This window comes from Apteryx mantelli, chromosome 6 (genome assembly GCF_036417845.1).
Source record: "Apteryx mantelli isolate bAptMan1 chromosome 6, bAptMan1.hap1, whole genome shotgun sequence".
NCBI lineage: Eukaryota > Metazoa > Chordata > Aves > Apterygiformes > Apterygidae > Apteryx > Apteryx mantelli.
The window spans coordinates 28,498,768-28,516,998 of NC_089983.1; the positions used below are offsets into that span (position 1 = coordinate 28,498,768).

Here is an 18,231-nt window from a genome sequence, read left to right on the forward strand (position 1 = left end):
GTTTATTCTTTCTGGAAGTCACTGGTTCTTTTTGTTGGCATTTGAGTAAATAAAGCATTTGGTTCCAGGAGAGAAAATGCCAGCAGAATCTGGCCCTTTATACAATGAAAAGTGTTTTAGGAATACATTGAGCAGCTGATATTTTTCCTGCTTTGCTAATTTAAATAATATATTTACAGTTAGTGTGCTAATTCTGTTTGTAATTTCCAATTCTGTTTGTAATTTCCTTTGAATGTCAGCCTTCACAGTGCTAGGGTCTCACAGCAGCTGATGGTGCGCCTGTGGTCTGACAGGCACTAACATAAGCCAGCCAAACTTGAATCTCTAAAGATAGAGATCAGACTAGTTAGTATCCTGCTATACTGTTTCCCTAATCACTTTGGGTTGAATAATCTCTGGTGGGGGGGAATGATTAACTTCCAGAAGGAGAATGAGGTTCTATGTGAAGTGACATCAGGGCTCTCTGCTAAGGCCAATACTTGCATTACTAGCAGCTAATGCTGTCTCTTCTACAGGGGCCAAGAATTTCACTGGCAGGTATGGACTGATCTCTTGTCTGAAAAACTAATAGATCATATAGATTTTGACAGGGAAGTTGCTAGCTCACATGACAGCTATACAGTAGCCTTTGACTTAAATGTTAAATAGGAGAATTTGGTTTTCTGCCACTTTTCTTGACAGACATAATTTTAAAAATAAAATCTCAAACAACAGTACCATCAGTATTTCAGTAGGAGTAGCTAGTTCAGAGGTATCTGTCTCAAACCTGTTCAAGAAGGAATAATTTTTTAGATAACTGAGATATAATAATGAACACACTAAGCCTAAGTGTAAGCTGTGCTGAGAAAAATAGAATAACATTTTGCAAGCTCCAAGGAAAATAAATTGACAACAGGCAACATTTAGATAGCCGCTGGGTAGCTTGCTGTTTAGCCTGATCATGTCACTGCAAATTCACCAGCATGAAGAAAGCATTTGTTTCATCACTGAGAAGTTTCCATGACAGTAGGAAATGACTTTCTGAGCAATGTGCAGTTTCAGGCCTGACATGGGGGTCTCCGCGGTTCTCAAGCACTTTGTCATGATTAATTCTAATGGAGCTAGATCTTAAAAGGCATTTGTGTCAGGAATTTAACAAGAAATAGAGCCTCCCTGCCGGAATTACTCAGCACCTCACAAAAACAAGGCTATTATTTTTATGCCAAGAAATAACTTCCAGACATGAAGTCTTGCAAGTTCAGATTTAAAAACAAGCAAACAAACTAACAAAACAAAAAAACTCCCAGCTCTTCAGTACCTAAATGGCAGGTATTGGGCCCTTGTCTTGTCTTGACTGGGATCTGCAATCTAAGTTTGAAGCGATGGATCCTTTACAATACAGAGGTAGAGTTGGATCGACAAGATTTTAGCATGCTGACCAGGGAGCTGCCTCACCTAAGCCCTATAAAACCATGTGGGTGGGAAGTGGCATGAATCCCAGCCATCTCTAGGATGTAAGCACTTTATTTTGCTCTCTCTCTAGTTAGGACTGCACCTAGGGAAGGCACCTAGAGTTTCCTTGGTTTCAAAATTAAGTAGGGGTGACTCTACTAAAGAAAGTAGCCTCAGGAAGAGGATTTTTGCCCTCCTTGCTAGTTTGTATTGCAAGAGTTCAGCAGAGGGTTCTCCCACAGTATGGCCCTGCTTCCATTCCTTCCTCTGCCTGAAAAGACTGATCTCCTGTTCCTGCTTTTGGGGACTTAAAGCCACATTTTCTGGTTTCCTGGGATACTTGAGTGATTTATGGACCTTTGAAAACTGGAACATTTAAGGGCTCTCACACTGAGCACCCAAAAATTGGAAGAACTGAAAAGTCACAGTAATTTCTGAAGGTTTAATAATGACTTTGTTCTTGTTTACATTTTAGGAATGAAGCAAAATAATGAAACAAGGAAGGACTTATTTTTAATAGTAGCAGACATTGGAGAAATGTATCTATTTCTTACACCCTCATTCCCTTACGTAAATGTATTTCAGGTACAGTTTGGATCATGTTGAAATAAAGAACAGATCTTATAGAATCAGTCTTATTTGGGATGAGGATTGGGGTTATCATCTGGGATTATATTGTCAAAGACTTCACTCTGCATGTGAAGCTGCAAGCTCTGCTCTGTTTCTCAGAAGTAAGCAGTCTTGTACAGCTGCAGGCATTTTTGAAAGGGGATTCCAAAAGACCTTAGCATCCCTCCCAACAACGTAATGGGTGCGTGGATGGAGGCTCGTTAGGGCATGTTCCATACACTGAACAACTGGTGAAATGTCTCTGTTAAGACAGATCTTGAACAGCTTTTCTTTCTTTGCTGCATCTGTAAAACTCAAAAAAGATTGTTTAGTGACAGCCAGGACACTTAACTCCTCCCTCCACACTTACTTGTGCAATTTCACTACGGAATTGGTATTTCTTGTTTCTCCCTAGCCAAGAATTCCTAGCAGTTTCTGGGGACTAAGTCCCCTGCCTGTAATACCCTTGTGATATAGTTTACCCCAAGAACAATCTAGTTACCCTTAGTTGTGGAATAGTCACGGCAAAGCCAGGCCTGTATAGCCTCAGGACAGGTAACTAGCCTTGGCAGTTGCTCAGAATAAATATAAATACGTCAGATGCAGAGGGAAGTAGAAATACAGACACAGTTCTTGAATGGCTTCATCACTACTGGGGCTAGTGGAAACAGAGGGTGTTTATCCCTATTTGATTACTAAATAAATAAAAGGTAATGACAGAAAAGCATATTGGTCCAGACTGGCATCATCAGATAAGTGTTTCTGTTTGGAAGTTTGCTCAAAAGCCACATGCCAGCACGAATAATTGATCTTTAACTGAGATTTGAATAAAGTTTCACAGGTATAAAATAGCAATTCTTTCCTTCTGTGTGGATGGCCATATTGTGATTATTCAGAAGCATTTGAAGCATAACTTTTTACATAACACTATTTCCAGAAAGTCAGAATGACAGAAGACATGATGCCATTTTGCAAGTCTTTTTCAGCAAGAAATGTTTTGGTTCCTTTTAAATGGCTGGAAATTGCCTCACCTTTCTGAAAATATTCATCTCCATATTGCTTTTTAATACTGAGAGGAAGCTGATTCCAGATAACCTCCTTTTCTTTCATAATCTTTGCTGGATTTGATAATGGTGTTCTGAACAGTCCAGGTTCAATGCAAGAAACCTTAACTCCAAAAGCTTTCATGTCTCTCCTGCAAAGACAGCCCAAAGATTTCATCACATTAGACATTCTACTTAATATTGTTTCTCCTGTACTACTGCCTTTATTTCTGTCTTTATGTGGCACACCAGCACACACATACTGTGCGATAAGCAAGGGTGTGAACTTTCAGTCTGTTATCCCAAATGAAAGAGGCATGAGCTATCTTGTCTTTCTCACAGGGTGAGAGCACGTATGGGCAGTGACTATGCAACAGCTGGCATATTTTATTTCATATCCTAGCTTACCTTTCAGTAGCTTGTTAATTATTGGATTTGTCTGTAAGGCTGTCTGGCTGCCTAAATGCAAGTATCTAGAGCCATTTCATATGTCTTAGTGGATCCCACTTGGCCTCCAGCTGGTACTCCGTATCGGTGCAGTTCTTTCTAGCCCTGTGTCATGTCTGTCAGCCCTGTGTAAGTGTCTCGCATGCCTTCTGGTATCTAAAATGGCACTCTGTATTTAGGCACACAAATTGATCCCTGTATTACATGAAGGAGCCATGGTAGTCCCCAGGATTAGGTTGCTGTATTCTCTAGATTTTTCTAATGATCAGTATAATCAAAAGATGAGACTTGAGAACAAAACTTAGACTAAAGTTAATATCATACAGTAACTCATGGTATGGTTTGTGTGTGTGCGGTTTTTTTGTTTTTTGTTGGGCTTGGGCTGACAGTTTCTAGGTGCTCGATTTCCTTGATCTGAGCCTCCTCTGCAATAGGCCCCTGAACACAGTAAGGTAAGTTAGTTATGAATTTACAGAGCACTAGCTATGCCGCAGTAACACTTTAGGATATTTTGTGTGCCAAACAGGCCTGCTATCTTAGTCTTCAAAAGTGGCATAATCCATGCTGAGCAAAGACACTCTTAAGAAGAATTAGTTCATAGTATTCTTCAAATCCACACTAATTGCCAAGCTTGTAAATCGGCTCCAATTTTGCCTGTGCTAGTGTTAGTTAGCCTTGGGGGCTGGGGGAAGTGGTCTTTCATCACAGTGAGATTTGTACCTTAAGCTGTCATTAAATGCTTCTACCCCAAACTTTGAAGGGAAATAGCCTCCACCACTGAATGCTAGGCGACCTCCAACGCTGGATACATTTACTACCCTTCCCTTTGCTTTCTTTATCAAGGGAAGCATATTTATTGTAACATTTATGAGTCCAATTAAATTAACTTCAATTGGTTCTCTAAAGTGCTCAATATCCAACCAGTCTGCAGGAGCTGATAGCCCCATAATCCCAGCATTATTGACAAGTCCCCAGAGACCTGCAGGGAAAGAAAGAAGAAAATTAGGAAGCACATTTTCACATAATGTGTTAGATTGATTGAACTGGGTGAGACTTCACAGAGAATAGGTGAGGGACCAAGTGGGCTACCAAGATTCACAGAGGAATTGCTTGAGAATGTCCTGCAGCACACAGCTTCATTCTCGGTGCCTTAATTTTACCACCATGTTCTCTTTCACCCTTTACAATCTCTGCCTTTTTTTTTTTTCCTTTAAGTGGGAGAAGGTTCAGTAGAGGAAGGCTAAGGAAAGAAAAGTTATGTGGGTGAGCAGGAACTGTGCAGGGAATAGACCTGGTCTGTTTACAAGTCTGGTTTTGTTTGTATTAAAAAAAAACCCTGCCTCAGGACCAGAACAAATCTAGCTGACAAAACTGAGCTCAGCCTTCTTTTTTTAAAAACAAACAGAAATAACAAAATAAAAATCATTTTCAGACCTTTAAAAAGAAGATGGGAGCTGTGACTGAGAAAGCTTCTGCTATTTATTAGTTTTTTTCCCCCACAGACGTTTCTGTTGTGGCAGAGAGCTTATGTCTTACACTGATGACATCATCCAACTGGAAATGGGAAGAAGAATATAATACTATTTATATTATATAATATATATATATTTATATATAATATATAATATTTATATTATCTATATATATATTTTTATGAACATTAGCTCTAAAAATGAGGTGGGGGCAGGAGAAAAACACTAAATCTATTTGATAAACATTTCTGAGTCCTCAGAAGTGGGAAGGAAGATATGAAAGCTTAAAACCAGTTCTTTTCTTGCATCGGCTATTTGAGCTGCATGAATGAATACTTTTGCCAATCTGACTTTATTCATGGTTTTTCATGGGTGGAGGGAATATCACTTTTGGCCTGAAACCAAGCACAGTTTCAAGTAAAAGCAATCTGAGCAAGCTTATAAGCAATTTTACAAAGAGAGAGACTGTCAAATGGAAATTGGAATTCAGTGTTAAGTATAATTGGGTACTATGGCAAATCATAACAGACCAGAGTTAAGGCTCGAGGTTAACAGAATCCAGCCCATAGGACTTTGTACCCTTGTAAACTCTATGGCAATACTGGTCCTACTGAAGTCAGTTAGCATCAGTAACAGTTGCAGCATCTTGTCTTGCATAGCTTGTTGGATCAAGGGCATGGGTTATTCCTTTTTTCAGATGGTCTGCAAGCAATATTCCAAAGTAGTTATATTCTGAATTATTCACTAGAGTTCAACTATATTTTTGCTTGTGACATTATGATTGATTATAAGTCATACATATGCTCAATTTTTAAAATAATAATTGTTTAATCCTGTTGGGCGGAAGTTACTTTATTTGTTTCCTGTCCTGGTGATGCAGCCTGGGAAGTGTGTAGAGGTGGGGTGGGGTTTTTGTTGTTGTTGTTGTTGTTGTTGTTGTTTTTTGGGTTTTTTTTAATTGTTGTCAGATACCCTGGAACTTACCTTCGGACTGAACTTCCTTTTTGATCCGTGCAGCCACTTTCTTAATGTTGTCTGAATCTCTCACATCCAGCAGTACTGTCTGAAGCTGCTTGGAGGTCACAGCTGCTAGCTCTTTGGCTCCTGTTTCAGTCAGACAACCAGCAAAAACACGAAATCCCTTTTTATCAAAAGTCTTTGCTGCCAGATTTCCAAAGCCTGTGTCACATCCAGTGATGAATATATATTTGCCAGTGAGATTTGTAACCTTCAGCTTGTCTCTTGCCCTCCAATGCCACCATAGAGAAACGATGCCAAGAAAGATTAATATGTAGAAAAGCATTTTTACAGAAATCTTCTGAATGCTTTCTCCTGCAACAAAAAGAAGAGCTGCTAGTTTTAAAAGGGTTTTTTTTTTTTTCCTTCCCCTCTCTCTCTCTCCTTGATGAGTTTGCTAACCACAGCTATTGAGAGGAGCAGGCACAGTTCAGAGAAGTTGCCTCCTTGTGCTAAAACAACAAAAAAATAATTCTTGCTTGAGCAGAAATGAGAACTTGGGATATATTGTAGTAAAGTTACATAGAATAATGCATCTTAGGTTGCTGCTGCCAGTTTGCAGCCTCAGCTCCCATGAAACATGTCTGAGAGAAACACTGTCTGGAGAAGAGTAGCAAAGATCAAATATTTGCAGAGGCTTGTGTGGAAACTAGCTGAAATGTCTGAATGTAGCGTCTGTTCCTAGAAAATGGGAGAGTACGACTGGGGACAGCTAGCAGCAGAAGGTCTTTCAAGATCAGCAGGAGCTGGAACCTTTCTCTTCACTGTAGGTTCTTAAGCAAGGCTAGGCAGGAAAAATGATATATTTAGTTTCCCTAAAAACCTTGGCTCTCTGTGCCAGACTCTCAAGAAAGAGAAGTAACGGTTCTACCACTTCGCCTCTCAAGGAATAAATTCCCATCAACGTAGTTGTCCCTGAGCATGGGCAGGAAGGTGCAGGTTGGAGCACTTCCCCTGCCAGGGCGAATGTCAGGCAGTGTGACAACTTCAATACTGCAAAATGTGGGTGGGAAGAACCTACGCATCGGGGATTATCCTGCAATTGACATAATAGTGAACTTATAAAGAAGTAACAGTTGATGATGGGTGGAATTGTTCTTGGAGAAAAAATTTCAGTTGTACTTCTTCATGAATGCCCATGGCCCAGAAAACAAGAAACCTGATGACTTAAAAAAAAAAAAAAAAAAAAAAAAAAAAAAGTTCTAAATGGATGTAAAGGAATACAGATTTTTTAGAGACTGCTTATAGACTATCTCCGCAGGGCAGGAAGCCACTGATGTTGCATTTACTATGGCCAATGTTTTCCTGGCCAAACACAATTTAAAAGCATATTGCAAACATATGTCATGTTGTTCAGCATCATAATAGGAAAGGAACACTACTTTTATTTTCTGCACATGTATCAGAGCAGAAAACAGTTCTATGAGGTTAAATATACCTCAATTTTATTGCAAGTTCAATGGCTGCTTGTACTGCTTGCTTACATACATATTTTATGGTGGCTATAAATGCAGCTTCTTGTCTAGAAGTTACACATGGTGTTGCAGAAGTTTCGATGTAGACATGCTAACTTTTGTTGTGTAACTTCCTCTGCAGCATCAGTCTCGAAGAAAGTATGATGAAGTAACTAGGTAACTGTTCTCCCTGCGTAGTATTTCACAGTTCCTTTGTTAAGAAAAGGAAACTTTTTTGTGTATCTGTGTGCATGCCTAACAGACCCAGCACCTTGGCTGTTCCTCCTCCTTGTGTGACCCTTATTAAAATAACTTTCTTTTTAGGAAAACAATCCATTCTCTTTATAGTATCCTTTCCTCTGTTTAGAGTTTCCATATTCCTGTGGAATACACACAGGAGAAAAGCATTAATATGAAGCCCAATCTTGCTTTGCCTGCACCCTCTTTTGCAGTTGTGAAGTTGCCACAGGGCCCTGACTGCTATTTTTCAAAGCCCAGGGGACAGGCTTGCTCCACGGAAGGACTCTGCTAGGCCTACTAGCCTTCATCCTTGGGCATGGAGGTGGTATTTCTCTGCCACTCCTCTCACACCTCGGCCAGCCCTGACAATGCCCGGGTGCAGCCGGGGCTCCTCTGCGAAGCCCTGGCAGGGCCCTGCCTGCTGGGGCAAACCCCTGGGGCCTGGGGGAGGAGAACTGGGAAGGGACCACCTAGAGCAGGAAGAGACAGATTGCACTTCATCAAGTGCTGCTCCAGATACAAAGCAGATATTAACTAAATAACGAGTAAATTAACATAAACAAAATAGAGTATAAATTGGCCTGGTCTGTAATCGTGTCAATAAATTTAAAAAAAAGTCAACTAGACTCAAAAAAGGCTAAGCCTAGCGCACTGCACCCCCTATCTTTGCCATGGTAACAGGCATGTCTACAAACATGGACTCAAACAATCAGGGCTGCCGTTTAGGGTTAGCCTCCAGTCCCTGTGATCTTTAATTAATGGGCTGGTGGGACTTTATACCTGTCTAGATATCTAGAGATAGCTAGAAATACCAGAGCCTGCCCTCATTAGGCCTAACTTTGCAGTGTAAAGATTCTACCTTTTTTTTTTTAAGGGGCTACAAACCGAAAAAGAATGAAAACAAAAGACTAATCAACAAAAATTATGTTTTTCTCTAGTTTCCCTCAGGCAGAGCGATAAGGGGCGCTTGGTCAAAAGGTGTTCGACTGGCAACATTCAGAACTGGTCAACAAAATGGAGGCCTATAGGGCAAGGCAGACTTGTGTGGCCCTACTGTCTTCTCACAAGAACAGCTGAGGTAATTAAGGGGCCTGGATGCCCAAATGATGAGGTAGGCAGCCTCAGAGAGGTCTATTTGAAATACTTCTTCCCCCCCCCCCCAACATTTTGAGCCACATAATTTTGATATAAAAGATCATTGTTTTCATAATTTTTTTTAGATATGTTGGACCTATCTTTAATATTTTTATTTGCACAAACATTTGAAATAGGGGGAAAAAAGTCATAATGGGTCAGATCAAAGGGATGTCTAAGCAAGCATCCTGTTTCTGGTACTGTTCAAGAGCAGATGTTGAGGGAGTAACTATAGAAACTGGGCAAGTAAAAAGTGATAATTTCCTTGTTGTCTGCCTCCTAGCTTCCTTGTCGGAGCAGCTCTAGACATTATTTTGCAGTTTCAGTATAGTGTCTTTCTGTGACCAAGAAATAAATACACTGTGACTTAGACCATGGGAGGATAAACAGATTTGTTTCTTGTTATGTGCTAGCCTCCCACCCTGAGGTATCCACTCATGACAGTCTCTGACTTGGATTCTTATACTTCCCAAAACTACAGAAAGTCATATTTGGAGAAACATCCCCATTGTACCTAGAGATACTTTCCTTATTTCAGTGTAAGGAAAGTATTAGCTTATTCACCATTTCAGTATGAAGAAATGTAGTTAGTTTGCAGAAAGGGAAGTTCTTACCAACAAATGACTTTGTTTGCAACAAAAATGATAAAAACCAAATCATCAAAAGAGGAAGTCTTGCCCTTCTCTTAGCTGGAAAAATGAGGTTTCTATATAGAACAGCTGCTGAAGATCATCTTTGGAAATGGCGGTAACTTTTTCAAAAGTCAAGGAAGGAGGTAATATTATACGTATACACCTCATGGGACTGACATAATTTGATTTTATTTTCTTAATAGTATAAATCCCAAATCAGCAAGCTCACTGTAAAATTTATTTTGTGTTGTACAAGGTGAATACTAAGCAGCGTTCATATTTTGCTGTGATGCCAAGAAAAGAATGAAGACACAGCATGTGGGTACCTGCCAACTTGACCAACTTGTACTTGTGCTGACCTTTCATACAGCTTCCCACTGCTGCAGTCTCTGGCCATGGTCAGCATCCTGCAGAAGAATCTGTTCCCTTCCAGCCTAGGTTGGTTGTTTGATTCCTCTAAATACTTTTATTACTGTAATAATTTTTTCAAAGGAAGTTTATAAACAGTATTTAACAACTGACACTCCAAAACCAGATAAAGAAGTCATCTACCCAATAATTCAAGCCATGAACTGTATCTTCTTTAATTCAAATGCCTCTTACCTTAATTTAAGACACCAAAAGAGCGATGTAACTAGCTATATTCAGAGTTCACTTTACTTTCAACTTCGTATTATTTGGGTGAAACAATTGTGATAGCATGTGGAGCAAAACAGGGGGAAAAAAAGTACTTCCAAAGACCTGGAGGAAAAAAAGGTGTGAACAAATTGTTTGCCCCCCCCCCCCCCCCGAAAAAAAAAAAAAGAAAAAAAAGAAAAAGTATCAGGACAGGAAGAAAGAGTATAATGCAGGAGTAGAAGTGTAATTCAGCATTGAAAGCTGCCTTATACTTCTCACGCACTGACGTGCTATCGCTGTAAATGGCCCAATTCAGATGGGGGTTATACCCAAGTAATAAATGCGGTGTTTGGCTTTGTGGCCCTGGAAACGATTGTCTGCTAGCCCTGGCTACAAAGTAAATGAGTAAAGCATAAGAGCTGTCTGCTCAATGCATCCTGTCAAGCGGGATAGTTCAGACTGCTGCACTTGCAGGTAGACTTCAGTGCAAAACACAGAAACAGCCCAGTCATCTGGAATCTTGGCCTGTAGTGGCAGATTGAGTCTGATGTCTCTTGATGAAGAAGCATGGTCACCTGCTCCTATATGCCTGTGCACACACAGTGGTATGCCTCTGGCTGTCTTTAATAAGCTTTGGAAGCGTTTTATTGGATCACTGCTACTAGCTCTGTTCAGTGCTAGAAAAGTGAATTCTTTTAGTTTAATAACAATCAATAATTTGTAGACTACAGCTTAGAGCTGAGGAGTCCTATGCCAATAGAGCACAAGAGCTTTCATTTATGAGAAATGATCTGTCCAGGAATAACAAAGATTCATTTTTATTCATTTGCTCCTATGAACTATTGGAAGAAATCCAGAGAAGAAAGAACTTCATTTGCAGTGGGAATAAAGTGACATAAACAGCCACTCAAATTCAGAGAAGAAGCATTTATTTTACTGCATTTGGCTCAATGAATTGTGATCTCTTTCTTCCTGTGCAAAGAAGTATTAAAATGATGTGAGCTATAAGTGAAGTGTTTCCCTTCAACTCAGACCATGACTGAAGGGAATTATCATGACAGCATTTTTCATGTTTCACAAGCTAAATCATATCTATTCCCTACCAAAATTCTTCCCTACCAAAATTCAGGGGAATTGGAGTATCTATCCAAAGTCTCTTCTGACTTACTGAAGTCCTGCTCTCTGTTGTTTTAGTTCAGTGGGTAATTCTTCATTCACTGAAATGCTGCTAAGGCCGAATGTAGCAATAGAAACTGAGTTTCCCAGGACATCGGAAGAAACAGGACAAAACATAAGAGTTTGAGGAGATGAAGTGAATTTGGTAGTTTTTCTATTAGCAGTTGTAAAACAAGAAGGTGGCTCTGGGAGGTGAACCAAAACCAAGTGCTGTATGTTCTCCACTACACTTTACACAGATAGATGCTCTTTCAGCATCTATTCTTTTTCTGGTTTGTGTCATAAAGTCAGGGTCAGAATTTGTTCAGGACTTTCTGTGAGGATGAGTTGAGAGAAATGAAGTGGAGGTTTGGATAGGTATAGAGCCCTTAAAGGATTAGGGTAGTCTGTGGTCTCAGCTCCAATTCATCAGTGTCTTAATCCACTTCACTAGCAGAGTGAAGCAGGCCCTGCGCATACTCTCTGAATGCTTAGATGGGCAAAGTCTTTCAAGTGAAAAGACTGAAGTAATTTGTGTAAAGCTAAAGTTAATGTACTGTGTCTGTCAAGCCCAGCCCTGTCTGGACATGCTGGACCTCACTGCATCCCAAGTGTAAGCTCTGATTAGGTACTTGGGAAAGAAAAAGCATTGCAACTTTCTGATCTTCGGCCATGTTGCTCCAGGAGAGGCTACCAGTGGGGAATGAAGTAATGCAGAGTTCTGCTCTACCATGTGTTTTCCCTTCCATTCTCTCCACTCCTAGGCCCTAACCTATAAGTGACTATTTTTTTCTCTGGCTATATGATATGTTGGACTAAGTAATTAGTGCTGTGAAGTTATCTCTGATAGTGTTACTCTCAAAGCTACGGTATACCCATAGACTTCTTTTTGTTATGAAAACTGGAGAGGACATGAGGTTTGTATTTGGTAATGCTGTCACTGGATATGCTGAAATGACTGTAAGTAAGGAAAACAGAATTCAGATGAGCTACATTTGATCAGGGAGCAATTTTGTGCGTGAGGCCTTGTCGTGGGAAGTTTGAAAGCACGGAAGACCGAGGAGAGTTGAAGGTCACTATGATTAAAGCGTTGCCTTTCTGTCTTGTCGTATCAGTCAGGGCTGTCTATAGTGAGAACTGGCCTCATCTTTGCTGTTTATTTCAGAGGGGAACTATATCATGTTTGCCAATCCCCTCTAAACTCTGAGGGTGACGTTGGCTGGGGCTATAGCATTGTCCTCACCAGTGTGCCTCACTGGAAAATCCATGGCAGCCTTGTCTCCAGTGAGAATTCACTATTGCACAGTAGTTTCCAGTTTTTAAAATCTTTACCTTTCTAAGGGACAATGATAAAATTTTAGATGCCATGGGGATAGGGAAAACCTGTGGGTTAGAAAACCAAAGTTTTGAGAATTTATTTTATTTAATCTGAATTTAACATAATCTCTGAACCAATTTGCATGCTATTCACCAGTATTTTAAATAGAACAAATTAAGGCTGAAACTGATATTTACTGCAGAGACAGCAGTGTACACTGAATTACTGCATTGCTAATAAAGTAATTCTATACTATAATTGATAAAGTGCTGTAACAATCTCTTCCTATACATTTATTGTATACAATTTAATTTATTTATCTTTTTTTAGAGAACAGCTTGGTCTCCACATATGTAACTGCTTTCCAAGTGTCCTGACTTTGTGTTGTGAGATTACATTAGTCAAATTTAAACTCTCCATTAGATGTCAGTGACCTGTAGCCATCGTGACCGCATGGTTACTGACCCAGGTGCAAATAACCAATGCCCAATTTAAAGGTTCAGTCCTGACAAATGGGTTAGAATAATGAAATCATGATGGGAAATGGTTGGGTGCATCACTGACTAGTTGAACTGGATCCTTGCGAATTGTTTTATGATACATGGTTTTTCACAGTCACAGGTAAGTAACAGATCTATCATGTTTAATGTTTCAAAGGTAACTAACTGATGAAACTTCCTGAACTGGAAAACGCCCTTATTTTTCCTTCAAAATAATCTAGGCTAAATGCTGAATTCCTCTGCACAGGTAGTGTTTTTCAATGGTGCTATTTGAGGAATGAGGTATTCAGGCTCTGTTTTGCAGAAAAGTGTGTTTCTGCATGTATGCTATTATTAATATCTGAGCAACCTAGATTTAAAAAATGAAGGCTAATGTTTCTTTAGCCAATTTTCACTGTTTTTTTCTTAATATTATATAAAGATCTAATCAAAAGCCCTTGAAAAAGATTTCAAAGGGCTTTTGACTAGCTCCAAAAGTTATTTCCTTCTATAGAGTATATTCCTTTGTTAACATTTTCCAAGTATTACCTGTTTAAATATGGATTTTGAGTTCCTTATAGATTTTTGTTTATCAAAAGTTTAGCAGTCATACCTTAATCGACTAGGGTAAAATGCAATTTCACTTCAGTGCCGTTTCTGATAGATATTCACTGTTGCTGGTTTGTATTCCGCTCAATGCAGGAGTAGATGCGATGATCTAAATTATTATCTCTGATTTCTGTTATATAAATCTTTCCTAACGTGTATCAGTGTCAGTATGCTGCAAGGTGTTATAAGTGGTCCTGAGATAAATGTACGAACCCTGAGGATATGCTATTTTAATATTCTAATATAGCATATTAATCTGCTATATCAATCTGTTTCAGTCAGCTAATAAATTATATTTGCTGGACAGGATAGTATGTGGATAGTACTTGATGTGTTGAGCTTTAGAAAATTTATAAAAATGTGTTTCCATTCAAAAACGTGGGGCATTCACAATATTATTGGAAAAGTGAGATCATTCCAGAAAGTTTAGCTCTACTGAGAGTTTGTAGCAAGAATCTTTATCCAAATCTAGCAAAACAAGGAAGGAAAATCTTCCATTGCAAGCTAGGTTGTCTCATTGCAAGCAAGTCCATTGACTCTTTTTTCACTTTTCCTATTATTTAAAACTGTATCAGAAAAAATCAGTTGTAAAATATATTTCGTAGTGTTAAAATACACTGTCAGAGCTAGCACTGAAATGAGACTTCCCCAGCAGGAAATGTTGTATAATTATAAAGTTAAATAATGAATAGCTGAAAGAGGATGAGGCAGAGCGAGTGACTTTGCTTTGCTTTACTTTTGCCTTCTTCATCAGTTTATGGGTTGTGTAGGTTTTTTTTTCTTTTTTTGATTTGATTTGCTTTTTTTTTTTACCACTTCATACTTTTTCACCTGGGAGTCAGATTCAGTAGTATGGTTTAAAGATTAATGTCACGTACTTTAAATCAGGTTTGTAATTGCTGTGATTTTATTATGTATTTTAAAGCTGCTGGAATATGTGTGTAAATATCACCCTTTGCGGTTTAGATTTATTTTATTAGCAGAATAGGAGGTAACATCGAATATTTACTCCAGCAGGATGCATGTTTTCATGATCCAGGTAACATTTACAATTACAGTAATTTCAGTGTAAAATCAACAGTTTGTATTTTAGCTCAGCTTTCTTTATACAGTTCCATTATTGTGTGGTAAACAATGCAAAGCAGTCAGGACCAGATCTAGAAGGAAACGATGGCTTCATTTTAAGGACAAGTTGCTAGTAAAATTACCATTGTGATGAATTAACTATCTCTTGCAGAATAAAACATGACTGTATGGTTGCAATTTTTATCTTTTAGATGTTATTAATTCAGCAAACAATGTTTTAGCCATATGAACCAAAATCTGGAAAGCTTTAATAAAGAGCAAAATATTGCAGGCTTATTATTTTTATCACACTGGTGGCTTTCTTTGAAATTTATTTATACCTGTTGTTTTTTTTTAACTATATCCTTTTTAAAACTGCTCAAACATATGCTTAGGGTTAAAAAAATTTGGCAAGCCTTAGGCTGCCTGCATATTTATATTGAATTTTCCTTAAAATCACTTCACTCTGAAGGGTTCCATTTTCTCTCTCACCACTGTCAAACTTCTCAGATTTTGTAAAAGGAACAAAAAGTCTGTGTTTTCTGATCTCTTGCGCCAACCTTGCAACTGAAGTGACACATTTTAGAAACGTCACAGGAAGATTAATTTAAAGCAAATACCGCCCCCCCCCCCCAAAAAAAAACACAAAAAAACTCAAGACTGTGATCAATGACAAAACTGCCAAAAATGAGCTTGCGAGAAATTTTCTTTTTCTTAAAAAAAAACTTCTGGAACTTTAGGGTGATCTGAACAAACGTGTTTTGGAGATCTTCTGGTTTGGACTATTCTAGCTAATCAGCCACAGCAAAAGGCAGGAGGGAGAGAACGGAACAAACTTTGTGTTTTCCCTGAAGAAGTGAGTGAATAATTTTTTTTTTCTTCTTCTACTAGTGAAAAGCAGAGTCACAAGCACAAGCAACTTATAGCGTAATGCTTACTCTATTTGGGAAGCTGCATTTATGTGCTCATGACTTAAATGTAAGCTGAATAATCTAATTTGGAAATTAGGCCCTTGTGAAATCCTCTTCCATGTACTTCCAGCTGAAGTAAAATTTAATGATCTGTAGATCAGGTCCCCTGTGAAACAGTGGTTTGTACAAAGCTCTTCTTTCTTTCTGGTCAGAACCTGGTGATACTTGCTTTCTATGTTATCTAAACAGCAGAGAGAGAACTTGGGAAGCTGTACGTCATAGAGACGCTTTAACCAAAAGAATGCCATAGCCTTGTTTGGCTCGTTTGTGTTCTGCCTGAGCGTATGGAAAAATTATGATTCCTATTGTAAATTATTCACTGCGTGTGAGGATGAATTAAAAAAAATATGATTTTATGTTATAAGTGACTATCGTAGTCCTGGCCAGGCTTTTTGCTCATGTGTGTTTCAGCTTTATCCACTTGAGGAGAGAATTTGGGTCACAGGATGTAAGGGGATCAGAATTTACTGGCTAGTGGATTAACGGATCCTCTCTGCTCATCACAATCTTTTAAGCAAGAAAAGACACATCCATAGAGTAGCAATCAGTGAATCAATGTCAGAATGAAAGGGTGTGTTGAGTAAAGTTCTGCAGAGGTCTGCCTTGCTTCTTGTGTTGTCTGGTAATATTGATGATGAGGTGGATGATAGAATAGAGAATACACATTAAATCTGAATGTGACATAAAAGTAGAAGAGACTGCACGCTGAAGAGCACGAGATATGCTGAAGGGCAGGACTAGAATTCAAATTCATCTTGACAAACTTGAAAAATGGGCTGAAAGAAAGCATGGTGCTATCAAATAAGGGTAAGAGCAAGCACACATAATTGACTGGGAAAATATAGTCTGGAAAGCAACTGGCTCTGTAGCAATCTGTCTGAAAAAAACGAGTGGTTTTGGTGGATCACAAACAGAATGTGAATCAACAATGTGATACTGTTGTGAAAAAAGGCAAATGTCATACTGGGTTGTATAAACAGAAATATAACCTGTGAGACACATGAAATAATCCTTCTGCTTTGCTCAGCATTGATAAGATGTTGTTATGCACTCATCACTTCCAGAAAGATGTGAGAGAAGCCAGAGGAGAGCAGTTTCCCAGAGGTTTGGGAAATACAGCCTGCAAGGTAAAATTGAACGAATTGGTTTGCTCATCTAAAGAGAGAGAACCCTTCTAGTATTCTTCAGATAAATACAGCATATTGCAAATTGGAAGGGAATTCTTATTGCCATATCTGTGATGAATTGCACAAGAAGTAATGGGCTTAAATTATGACACATGAGATTCAGGTTAGACATTAAGAAAAACTTATCCTAGCAAGCAGAATAGTGAAGCACCAGAATTGCTCCAGGAGGTATGGAACATCTGTCCTCGGGCACCTTTGATGAACATCAGTCAAAAATGACACAGGAATAATTGAATTCTGGCTTGGATGTTTAGAACTAATGGAGTGGCTTCTGGTCTTTGCAGCCCAATTTATTGATGATTCAGTGATGTACATGGCAAAGCTGTATACATGAGATTCAGGAGAAGATGATAAAAAAGAGAAGAAGGGCTAGGTTGAGAATCAACCTGGCTTGCAAGCAATAGTTCATTTTAATATGTCTGTTAATAGGGCCAGTACTGTTTGTAGTAGCCCACAGTTGTGTAGCCACAAATGCCTGATGGGTAAGCCTCACTTGAGTTATGAGGTATTTAAGTCTTTTGAAGGACTTGCACTTTAGTTGGAGAGAGTTATATGTGCTTCTCTGAGATATCTTTCTTCTCTGTAGTTTCAAGGAGGGTAAAACTGAGGGAGCATGAGCTTGATACAACTGTTGCATGTTCAAAGACAAAAGTATGCCGATACTTTTTTTTTTTTTTTTTTTTTCTCCTCAGGACTTCTGATTTAAGGAACTAATCGTCATGTCTGACCCTGTTATTCTGCGCAGCATCAAGAGATTGGGAGAGGATAACTATGCTTTTGGCTCAGATGGTAAATGTAAGAAGTTTATTCTTCAGTCAGTTTCTAATTTTACAAAGCATGTAAAATAGATAGTGGGTGGTTTAAGTGGAGCTAATACAAAGCAAATAGTCTGTGGAATAAATACATGGTTATGTGGTACCTGCTGCTATTCTCTGAAGTTATGGGTACACTGTTTGCAAAATAATGTTTCTGTAAAAACTATGTATAACAATTCCTACTAGAGGGCAATCTTTACTGAGCCTACATATTCACAGTATCTATTTAGGTTTCTTTACTCATCACTTTGGTGTACAATTAAGGGACCTTTACTGGGAAAAATATGGCCCTCCTTTTAAAATTAAGCACAGATTTGGGCTGAAAGTTCTGTTTTCCATGGTTTCTGGGATTGCTTTGAAATGAATACATACAATATAAGCAAAAATAGCAAATAAGCAAAGCAAAGCAAAATAGTAGCACATAATGGAAGGCAGCAAATTGCAGTATGTATATCTGTATTAAGGTATATAATGTATATCTGTACCTACTCTGCACATTGAGGAAAAAGGGTTCACAAAAGGATTCCAGCATTCA

General features: G+C 38.7%; 2 protein-coding genes across 6 annotated transcripts in view; one reads left to right on the top strand and one right to left on the bottom strand.

Annotated features, from left to right (window-relative positions):
• Nucleotides 1–1,871: 1,871 nt before the first annotated feature.
• On the bottom strand, nucleotides 1,872–6,305 carry LOC106499163 (dehydrogenase/reductase SDR family member 9). Its single transcript, XM_013960553.2, has 4 exons — nucleotides 5,987–6,305; nucleotides 4,251–4,509; nucleotides 3,072–3,235; nucleotides 1,872–2,345 (listed from the first exon to the last, which is right to left on the bottom strand). The coding sequence occupies exons 1-4, from the start codon at nucleotides 6,303–6,305 to the stop codon at nucleotides 2,119–2,121; spliced, it is 969 nt and encodes a 322-aa protein (XP_013816007.1). The 3' UTR covers nucleotides 1,872–2,118.
• Nucleotides 6,306–9,890: 3,585 nt separating this feature from the next.
• Nucleotides 9,891–18,231, top strand: part of ABCB11 (ATP binding cassette subfamily B member 11) — a 58,549-nt gene continuing 50,208 nt past the window's right edge. For 4 of the 5 annotated variants that reach the window (XR_001295128.2, XR_001295127.2, XM_013960661.2 and 1 more), the window contains exons 1-2: nucleotides 9,891–9,917; nucleotides 17,574–17,676. Coding sequence is in view for 3 of the 5 variants with exons in the window: in XM_013960661.2 (XP_013816115.2) it covers nucleotides 17,601–17,676 (76 nt within the window). In the remaining 2 variants the exon portion in view is untranslated. The remainder of the gene's footprint in view (nucleotides 9,918–17,573; nucleotides 17,677–18,231) is intronic. The other variant, XM_013960664.2, reaches the window with a different exon arrangement.